Genomic DNA, 10942 nt, shown 5'->3' with positions numbered 1-10942 from the left:
TGAACTGGCCTCTAGTTTGTAGCCTTCCTGAGGTTTCACATTTATTACCGAGACGAGACAGACAAAGCGCACCGCCTGTTACTAAGCAACATCAAGTTCCTGTCTCTGCCGGAAGTCGGCGCGGCCGCTGGGATTGCTTTTGCTTCTAATATGGCGGTGAATCTTGCAGAGCTGACATTACCTCAGCTGGAGGGTCTGAAGGGCCAGTTGGAGCAGGTGAGGACCGATTTAGGCTAGATTTAGAGTGGGAGATGAAGAGACATCTCACGTTTGAACAGTACCCTCCAAAATGCGCAAGACGAATTAAAGGCGTAGCCAGCCCGTGAGCTAATCTGGGTTATAGACAGCACGGGGCTGGCGTGCTCTCTTAGCTGGGTGTGTTGAGCGTGTGTTTAATAGAAAATAAATGAGTACTACCACCGTGAAGCTTTCGCTTTACAAACAGCAGCAGACTTTAAAATTATTTTCTTTCATAACATATCCGGAATAACGTAATTAAATAAGTGATCGTTCTCTATAAATACCCTCACATTGAAAACCGGTAGAGTGGCGTGGCTGTTTCCAAATCTTTTCTTTTAAATCGTATTAAGAGGTGTGCAATTCGCGGACGATTCGTTCTGATTCGTTTATTTGATTCACGAAGTCATTCAATTTAGAGAGACAAATCGAGCATCGAGCCAACTAAGGAAATGATGTCTCTCGGATTTTAGTGAGTATGGGAGGAACATCGAAACTCGGGTGAACATAAAGCAACAGTGAACATAAAGCAATAGCACATTGTGAAACATAAAATTACCCTCTTATTAATGAAGTGTATGAGGTTTGTGATAGTGCGCGAAGAATATACTTTGCTGCATATTTCAGATGGTTACATTAATTCGATTTTTTAAAAAAATTCAGCCTATAATAATAACATTAGATGTACATACTAGGAGATACATAATTATACCAGTTTTATTTATTTTTTTGTTAATGTATATTTTAAAGTAATCCGAAATCAACAGTGACTCAAATAAGACTTTCAATTCAATTTTGGCTTAAAAATGTGATTATTAGATGAATTGCCCCTACCAGTATGTCTTTTCTTTAATGCAAGACAAAGTACACTGTTTGAATTGCTGGATACAGTGTCACATAAGTTTTCCATTTGTCTTTTCAACATCCTTCCTTCCCACTCAAGGATCATTGAAGCAGCCAATATTGACTGTTGTAGAATTTTTTTTTTGAAAATTGGGAGTTTTATGGAATATTTCAAATAGCCTTATTTGGGAGGTGGGTAAGCCATCCTTTTGCGGAACAGTTCAGGTCCAGACATAGAGCTCAGAGAACAAAAAACTTGAAATTGCATGCTGGGTGCAAAACGGTAAGCATTAAGTGGTTATAAGCTTATCAATGGAGCTGTAGATGGTTGATAGGAAGTTTTAAAATATCTAAATGATTAAATCGTATTTGTTGGTAATTCGGTCTTTTCTGAGAATTGTAAAGTGAAAAGGCAGCCCTTCAAAACAATCTAAAGTAAAACTCCCAGGACCACACGTTCTTCCTTGCTGAGCCCTCTCTTGTATTGTCCACTCAGAGTAAGTGCACTCAGAGGTCTCGCAGGTGATTTGAGCACTGATGAGTCTGACTTTCAGAAAGGTACTGTTTGTCTTATACTTGTGTGATTGGGGCAGAGCGGTGGCTCTGCGGCTAAGGATCTGTGCCTGTGGCTGGAAGGTTGCCGGTTCAAATCCCGCGGCTGGCAGAGGAATCCTACTCCGTTGGGCCCCTGAGAAAGGCCCTTAACCCCAGGTGCTCCAGGGGTGCTGTATAAATGGCTGGCCCTGTGCTCTGACCCCAAGCTTCTCTCCCTGTCTGTGTGTCTCACAGAGAGAAAGCTTGGATAAGCAAAAAGACCAATTCCCAATACAAGAAATTGTATATGGCTAATAAAGTGATCTTATCTTATCTGAATACTACCTTTTTGAGGTGTCTACCAGACATTATTTCTCTCTTGTTCTTTGATGGGCTTTTCGGTCTGAGGTGAAAGGTTCCACTTTTGTGTAGCTTCTGTTTTTGGAGAATTTTTGTCTTTGTGTTTTTTTTTACAAGACGGTTCTACAGCGCTCGGATGCGATCTCTTGAGCCTTTTTTTTTTCCATTTGAACTGCACTGACGACTGGCTCTTGGTGATGTTTGCGACTCATGTTGTCTTGCTGTTTCATGCCGCAGAGCTCGCTGGATCGTTCTGAAACCTGCCGTGCTGGGTAACGGTTTTGTGGTCGTTTCGGACGATGAGCACGACGGCCGCGACCCGCAAGCGAAGCTCCATTTGGAGCCATTTCACTTCGGTCACGTGCAGCACGGCCAAGTGCGACATATGTCACAGCGAGCTGTCTTACAAAGGAGGGTCAACTACAAACCTGCTCCGCCACCTCAAAACAAAGCACCCCCTGGTGCAGCCGGGCGCAAACAGATCCCAGCTGAGGGAGGAAGCTGGAGCTTCGGCGCTTGCAGGGAGCAGCACCCGGAGCAGGGAAGACGAGCATCGGGCTTTGGTCCCCACCAGGAGCAGTGCAAGCCTGGAGCAAAGCAGCGCCAGCAGCTCTGCCGTGTCGCCCGCGAGGCAGGACCGTCTGAACGAAGCCCTTGCGAAAATGATAGTGATGGATTATCAGCCATTTTCAGTTGTCCAAGACAAGGGCTTCAGAGCTTTTATTAATCAGCTCAATCCCTCTTACGTGCTGCCAAACAGAAAAGCTCTGACCAGGACGATCATTCCCCAGCTGTATGAAAGAACCCTTTCTGAAGTGCAGGAGAAGGTAAAGGGAGCATCAGCTGTGTGTTTAACCACAGACTGCTGGACATCGGTTACACACAATGGGCACAGCTACCTTTCAGTCACCAGCCATTTCATAAACCCCGACTTCCAGATGTCTTCATGCCTTCTTGACTGCTTTGGATTCGCCGACGGGCACACAGCTGCCAACCTGAAAGATGAGCTCCTTCGGATTGCTGCGGACTGGAATATACAAGACAAGGTTGTGGCAGTTGTCAGTGATGATGATGCTGCTAATATGACCGAAGCGATAAGGCTCACTGGGTGGAATCACTTGCCTTGCTTTGCCCACACCATAGATCTTGTGGTGAGAGAAGCACTGCAAGAAATCAGACCCACTGTAGATAAGGTTAAAGTAATAGTGGAATATGTACGCAGAAGTCCTGCAGCAGCTGAAAAACTTAGGTCTCTACAGAAGCAACTGGGCATGGAGGAGCTGAAACTGAAGCAGGAGGTTGCCAGACGATGGAATTCCACTTACCGCATGCTGACTAGGTTTCACAGGGCCAGAGATGCCGTTGTTTCGATGCTGGCACTGGTCGACGCCGCCCTGCCCACTCTGACTCCGGAAGAATGGGACACCGTGGCCGAGTCGTGCGGGATTCTGAAACCTTTCGACGAAGCGGTGGCTGAAATCAGTGCGGAAAAGACGGTGTCGGCTTCGAAAGTCATCATCTTGGCCAGGGGCCTGCAGAGGATTGCCGCCACGCGGCCGAGGAACGCGGGTCTTCCCGGCCCGGTGGCGCGGATGCTCAACGCCCTCCAGGCGGCGATGTCCCGCAGGTTCGACGACATCGAGCGGCAGCCGCAGCTGGCCGAGGCGTCCCTGCTGGACCCCCGGTTTAAAAGGCGGGCGTTCACAGACGAGCGAGCGGCGGAGGAGGCCGTGAGCAGCGTCGCGGCGGCCGCGGGGAAGGTGCACGTCGCCGCCGCCGCCGCGGCTGCCCCCGCCGCTGTGGAGGCGCCAGGAGAGAGCGACCGCGAGGCGCCGGCCGCCACGCGTTCGGCGCTGTTCTGGCGCGATTTCGACGACTGCGTGTCGCACCTCCTTTCGGCACAGACCCCGTCATCGGAGGCCGCGCTGGAGGTCAAGAGCTTTCTGGAGGAGCCTCTGCTTGCCCGGACGGCAGAGCCTTTGCAGTGGTGGGCCAGCCGCCGGCCGGTGTATCAGAGGCTCTCCCGGGTCACGGCCGCGAAGCTGTGCGTCGTGACCGCGTGCGCGCCCTGCAGGCGCAGCTGGTCCAAGACCGGGCAGGTGGCCGCAGAGAGGAGGAATCACTTTAGCCCTTCCAAAGTGCGTGAAATCGTGTTCTTGAATGCCAACCTGGACTGAGGGTACTGCCCGTGACGTGTGACTCTGCCACTGTACAGACAGACAGGCCGTTGCAGGAGGTAACTCAAGTGGGATGTTGCTGTTTCGTTGGTTTTCCACCATCACTCCCTTGTTCTCGTCTTGCCTTGCCTTTGAGATGTTCGTAAATAAAAATCAACATTTTCTGTGACGCTGTTGTTATATTACCCAGTCTACTTCCATGAGAGGTCTGTTATAACTCAGTATAATAAAATTTTATTTTTACTTATGTTTTGATGCTTTTTACCTTGCAGTAGACAATTGTGTGTGGGGCGATGAAGTCAAAGCACTTGTCAAACTATGAGGGATATTTTCTCTTGGATTTTCACAATCGTCTGATCTTGTTTCTCTTCCTGTGTTCCCTTTAGCCTAGTAAATGAGTGAGCCTTATAAAGTAGTTATTTTTCTGGTATTCGGTGGCACTGTTCTTTTCAATGACTTGGGGAATCAGAGGAGCGAATCTTTTGAAGAGGTTCACTGAACTGAATCCAATGAATCGATCTGCTTAAAAGGAATCGCACTGCCCGGGTACTAATCATATTCATGTTAATCTTTCCCTTTTCAGAACCTATGCGAAGCATTTTAAAACAGTTTTAAAAGTGCAGCAGTGGGAAACATGTTTTGTGCCTGAAGTGTTCGACAGGGGTAAAGCTTCTGTGTTGCATTTCTACAGGGTCTTTATCACTGAGTGAAAGGTGAAGACATGGGAAGTGATTAGACTGGACTAATTTAGTTATCAGTTCACTTATGTCATAACAAGCTCATGTAGGACCACGTATGAGCCACAGTGAAATTGATGGGTGTAACCAAGGGGTACCTATCCTGGTCCTGGATTACAGTGATTCCTCAGGACCAGAACTGGACCGTCTCCCCCCGCCAGGACCACTACTGGACACCCTGCACACACACTGACCCCCAAGGACCAGGACTGGACACCCTGTAGAAACACTGACACCCAGGACCAGGACTGGACACCCTGCAGACACACTGACACCCAGGACCAGGACTGGACACCCTGCAGACACATTGACCCCCCCAGGACCAGGTCTGGACAGCCATGGCATGACCTGATTAAACAACCATCTTCCTTTGTATTGTGACTCAGGAGGTCGAGTTCCTGACCTCTTCCATTGGGCAGTTGAAGGTGGTCCAGACGAAGTATGTGGAGGCGAAGGACTGTCTAAATGTGCTTAATAAGGCCAATGAAGGTAAGCACCTGTCGAAGAAGAGGCAGACAGAGATACAAGCAAAAATGTGGCCAAGAAATTCCATGGCACTTTGCTCAGAGCCATGTTTTAATAGGATGTTGTTTTACATATTTCAATTAGTGTTTAGACCACCTTGTAGTAACTGTCTGCTTTGTACTGCTTCCTTACAGCACTGGGGCCCCAGATTCCACTCCTAGTTGCCTATCTGTGTGGAGTTTGTATGTTCTCCTCATGTTCACATGTGTTCGTTCCCACGGTCCGAATACATACTGGTAGATTAACTGGCGTCTGGGAAAATTGACCCTAGTGTGCATCTGCTCTATGATGCACAGGTGTCCCATTCAGGGTGTACACTGCCTTGCGCCTGTTGCTTATTGGGACAGGCTCCTGCTCACCCAATACCCCGAATTAGATGAAACAGTTAGAAAATGAATGGATTCAGCTATTGCCCCTTCAAAAGAGGGCCTCCTGTTAATTTGTTTTCATTTCCTCTCCCCAGGAAAGGAGCTGCTCGTCCCACTGACTAGTTCTGTATCCTTTTGTGGCTCTGTGGTGCCCTCTGCTGACTATGGCTGGAGTTGCAGCGGTTGTATGAGAGTGTAGGGAGGAAATGAAACGCTGCCATGACTGCAGCAGAGCCTGACAGTCCTGGGGCTGCTGCCTCTACTGCAGTGTGGAGAATCGCTGCCACAGCATCAGTTTAGCTCCATCGATCAATCTGCTGTGAGAAAACGGGCGAAGAATCTACTCACCTGTAGTCCGAGGCACTAATACTAGAGACCCCCGACTGCACATGTGTTCTTACTGGACAGAGTAAAAACTATGTGTCGACCCCTGGAGGATTTTGTTTTTTGCAGGATGCAGACCGCCCCCTGACTGACTGCCAATTTTCGAACAGTGAAGTGTAATACGACATTCATTTGGCTGCTACAATCCAATACATGTAATGTCCCTTCTAGTCAAGTAGTAAGTAAATTAAACTGTGTTGCTGTGGCAACACCAGTTCCCGTGGGTGGGCCCGGAAAACCAGTCAGTTACAGCGCTCCTAACAGTGCCTAGCTTGGCCAGTCAGGGGCTCTTGAGACATTTCCAGCTGAATCATGGCTGCTGGTTTCCAGAAGCTTGTCTTTAGCTTTTCTTAACTTGTGCCCGCTCAGATGTACGTTCCTGGCACGCTGCATGATGTGGAACATGTTCTCGTGGATGTGGGGACAGGATATTACGTTGAGAAGGTGAGAGTAGCCCCAGAAACCGCCCACATGTACATGCCGTCCTCCCCACCCCCCGCTGCTTCCTGTGTCCTGTGAATTGCAGAACCGCACAGCATGGGGAAAGGCTGATGTCATATGTGCCTGGTTTGAACACAGGATGGGTTTCTGCTGATTGAAACCCGGCGTCTGTCTGTCGGTCATTTCAGAATGTGGGCAACACCAAGGAGTTCTTCAAGAGGAAGATTGATTTCCTCACCAAGCAGATCGAGAAGATCCAGCCAGCGCTGCAGGAGAAACACGCCATGAAACAGGGTAGGAGCCCAAACCCTCAAACTAATAGACACACATCACCCTCTCGAAACCAAGATCCCCCTGCGCCCCTCTCTCTGCTCTTGCTGTTACTCTTATGTGTCGCCCCCAAGGTTGCAGGTTTTTAACTCTTCCTTAAGAGCCTGTGCTATTTCAGTCTATCTGTATACACCTCGCTCTCTCTAACTGCCACGCCCCTGTGCTTCTCTCTCTCTGGGAGTGTAGTATGGGGTCCCGTGAATCATGATTAACGATAGGTGGGACAAGAGTCCAAAGCCTTCCTGATCGTTGAGTTCTGCACAAAGCACCTGCGGACAGTGGCTGAGGGAGCTGGACTACTCCTCTCAGTCTTCACAGAAGGGGTCCATCTTCAGCAAGCTGGTCTTCTGTCTATCTACCGTAAAGCTGCCAGGATAGAGCCCACTCAGCCAGCCAGTCTGGAGCTCTCACAACTGAGCACAGCTCTACAGCTCTCCCAGAAAGAAACTCCTGTCGGCAAATAATCGGGAGAAGCTTATCCCTAGAAAATAAGTCTAGCTCCTATTGGAACACAGAAATTAAAATCCACAAAAGCCGTGTCCCAGTATGCACACTTGTGGTCTTCTGCCCTTCAGGTGTGTTTCCCCTCAGGCCTGCAGGGATCTGAGGTTTCTAATTTTAGGGTGTCCCATTTCTCCCGAGCACCCCCAGTTCACCCTTATTTTAAGTATGCATCGGAGCAGAGTTCGCTGAATGGAATTACCCCCAGTTCCTCGCAGAGTGGTGATGTTTCATGTTCTAACCTATTAAAGTGGAGTGAAGTTCTCATGGAGAATAAAATATTCAAGTGTTGGTAAAATGTAACTTTTTTACTGTTTTAAAACTCATAATAGTTTATGTAAAAACAAATGAAGGGTAGACTAAAGCTAATATTTCGTCACCCCATTTCGGCAGATGAATATCTGTTTACCTATGGTGTATTTTGTACACAGAAAGACAGTATTTATAGTACAAAGCTCTGAGGTTTACCTTGTTTAGTTTACTTGGTCCACTTTGAATCAGTCCTGTTCAACATGAATGAAAGCATTGCATTCCCCGTACTGTCATTTTTGTTCTGGGACAGACAAGATAAAATGTATTTAGTGGTAAAGTTTTGAATAAACAGAGCGGTGTTGTCCTTAGTGTTCTTCGCCCGCTTTGAGTTGCGCTTGCTCGGCATGAATGAACACGATGTGTCACTACTTTTGTGCAGGGAGAAACAGGATGCCATTCAATTTCATCAAACTGCGAGTGGAAAGCGAAACATTCTTTAAAAAAATTCTCTGGCGACGTGCACTTAGCCACTGGAAAAGAAGCAGCAACAAGAGAAAGCATTTTGACAGTCAGCCGTGTGACCAGCGAGTGACATCTTGCAAGGGTGTCCTATTACCCTTTCTATAATGGTGCCCCTCGAATCTTTGCTGCACTACGTCACAGAACTGCGGACTTAAACGAAGGGCTTAGGACTTAGTGCGGCATCTGGACAGAACTTGAATGACATTGGCCATTGAAAAGAGATTTTACCCTAACAGAATATTTTCTCAGGGGTCGGAGGATTTGAAGTGCATACCCATCTTTTCTCTCTGACTCGCCCTCTATCCCTCTGACTGATTCACATTCTCCTTCTCTCTCCTTCCTCCTCCAGCTGTGATCGAGGTGATGAGCGTGAAGATCCAGCAGCTCCAGACCCTCCAGGCCTCGCAGTCCGGCACCACCAAGGCCTGAGCAGACTGGGGGTGGTGGTGTGAGGGTGCAGGGGCGGGGCGAGGAGGAGAAGGGGGGGGGGGGAGGAAGTCATGAGGGCAAAGCGGAGCCTGAGCTATGGGGGGTAAGAATGATATCCAGCGAGGGAAGGGGGGGAGCTTGATTTGGGTACCCCACCTTTGTCCCAGGACACGGCGGGGATGGGAGAGAGGGGAGGGCCAGGCCCAACGCCTGTGATAACACTGGAAGATGCCAACGCAGCATTGGTCCCTGGAGATCTCGAACCTCGAGCCGCGATGCAGGATGTGGGCTGGGCATCTGGACGCTCTCCTGCACAGTGGCCATCAAGAGCGACAAGTGGTGGGATTTCTGCTTCAGAAAGATAACCAGCTGTCAGACCATTCACTCTTGCGTTCCTTCTTAATGAGTGAATGTTTTACATCTGTCAACAATTGTTATGACGTTCTCCTGGTTTCAGATGTTGTTTTAGTTTGGGTATATTTTCTTACAGGTCCCCAACAGAGAGGCGCAGTTTTATACTGTTTGCCTTTGTGAAGTCAAGCTAACTTTAAATTAATTGCTTTCTTGTCTGTGGATTTATGTAAAGCAAGTTTTTTTTTATTGTCTTCTATGCTGCTGCCCCTTGAAACAATAAAGAAGGCTCTGATAATACCTTTGCAATATTATTTTATCTCATCCATCCATTTTCTAACCACTTCCGGTTCAGGGTCATTGGGGAGCAGAGGCCTGTCTTGGCAAGCAAATGGTGCAAGGCAGGACACGCTCTGGAAGAGACACCAGTCCATCTGAGGGCACACACAGACACACACACCAGGGCCAGTTTCCCACAAGCCTAACAGTATGTCTTTGGACTGTGGGAAGAAACCCATGCAAACATTGGGATACATGTAAACTCCTCACAGATAGCACTCCAGGTCCAGAATTGAACCCAAAGCCTAGCACTGCAAGGCAGTAATGCTAACCACTGCACCATCGTGCTGCCCTTGTTCTATCTCATTCTTCTCTTATTGTCTATCCAACTTAAATCCATCTCAACAGCCAAAGCCTGGAAAGATGCTGTTATGGGATCTTAATGACGCAATTAAGAACACAGAGTGACACGAGCATGCAGGTCTTCATTCCCTTGTGTGTCTATTTTCTGAGGATAAAGAACAATCCTTTTATTAAATTATTACTTTTCTATCTTGCAGCTAATACTGAAATAAAGCCTCAATGAGCTCTGTGTCTATGGGAATGTTTTCTCCCATGATTCCGTAACTGCACTTGTGCTAGATTTTATTCCACATCCTCTCCAGTGGGATGACACAGGTGTTTGAATGGGCCAGCTAACCTTGTGCATGTACATGTTCCAGTAAGACCGTGCTGGCATGTTGTATTTATCCTGGGGCTCCCCAGTCCCTGGCCTGATACCCCACTCTCTGCTGGGTTTCATTCCAGTCAGGCTCTCAGTTGTTTAATACTTCTTTCACTGAGAGATTGACTTCTGCTTCTACAGAGCACTTTTTAAAGTTCTTTTCAACTCTAGGTAAAATTAAAAGCTCTGGCAGTTACTGAGTTGAGAACATGTCTAGTAAATTGCTCATCCAGTCCTGTGATAAGTGAAGACCTTAAAACAAGCAGAAGGTGGGGTCAGCAGGACCTGGATTATGGAGTCCTGCTCTTAATGTCCATCTAATGATTTCCTGAAATCCCTTCGTGTTTGAGTAAATATGTGGAATCACTGGTTCAGTGTTTAGGCATTTTCTAAGATGTTTGATTTCCAATTCTTGGCGCAACACCTGGAACAGTTTAGATTTGTGGCTGGGGCTCTGGATAAACTGTGAGGTTATGGGTTTTAGTCCTCTCTCTGGATACCACTATTTTACCCTTCATCAAGCCCCGATCCTGGGAGATCACTGTCTCCTCTGGCCGAGTGCTTAATTTCAGTTTTCTATTTAAAATGTGCTTTCAGCTCTTAATAATTTGGAGCGGTATCTGTAAGTGGTATTGGTCCTGTACCTCTTCAGGTGGCTGGACTGGAACCATCTGGACCTCTGCTGGCTAAGGGTGTGTGAGCTGCAGGAGCCTTCTTTGGGTGTAAGAAAGATAGGGCAGTCAGCAAAGATAATATAGCATGAGAAAACAAAAGCCAGGAGAGAGGAGGAAGTGGGAAGTTGTATCTTGTAGTTGTATTACTTTTCCGTGGGAAGGTGGAGCAATGATTAGCATTGTTGCCTCACACAGCTGGGGCCCTGGGTTCAATCCTCAGTTTGTATGTTCTCTCAGGTTTCCTCTGGATGGTGGAAATGGCTGGTAGTCAGTC

The 10942-nt window shown here is 47.8% G+C and overlaps 1 protein-coding gene across 1 annotated transcript; it reads left to right on the top strand.

Annotated features, from left to right (window-relative positions):
- The first annotated feature begins 105 nt into the window (after nt 1–105).
- pfdn5 (prefoldin 5) lies at nt 106–9291 on the top strand. The gene is made up of 6 exons (XM_006629411.3): nt 106–216; nt 5275–5377; nt 5877–5908; nt 6535–6609; nt 6795–6900; nt 8561–9291. The coding sequence occupies exons 1-6, from the start codon at nt 151–153 to the stop codon at nt 8638–8640; spliced, it is 462 nt and encodes a 153-aa protein (XP_006629474.1). The 5' UTR covers nt 106–150; the 3' UTR covers nt 8641–9291.
- Nucleotides 9292–10942: the final 1651 nt, after the last annotated feature.

Source organism: Lepisosteus oculatus, chromosome 1, assembly GCF_040954835.1.
Source record: "Lepisosteus oculatus isolate fLepOcu1 chromosome 1, fLepOcu1.hap2, whole genome shotgun sequence".
Classification (NCBI taxonomy): Eukaryota; Metazoa; Chordata; class Actinopteri; order Semionotiformes; family Lepisosteidae; genus Lepisosteus; species Lepisosteus oculatus.
Note: the sequence above shows the minus strand (reverse complement) of the source record. Positions and strands in the feature narration are given on the sequence as shown.

What these genes read in the sequence shown, in the direction of transcription:
- pfdn5 (XM_006629411.3), top strand. Translation starts at nt 151, where the DNA reads ATGGCGGTGAATCTTGCAGAGCTGACATTACCTCAGCTGGAGGGTCTG. An exon ending in TGAAGGGCCAGTTGGAGCAG is followed by an intron (nt 217 to 5,274) that starts GTGAGGACCGAT and finishes ATTGTGACTCAG; the next exon opens with GAGGTCGAGTTCCTGACCTC. An exon ending in CAGGATATTACGTTGAGAAG is followed by an intron (nt 6,610 to 6,794) that starts GTGAGAGTAGCC and finishes CGGTCATTTCAG; the next exon opens with AATGTGGGCAACACCAAGGA.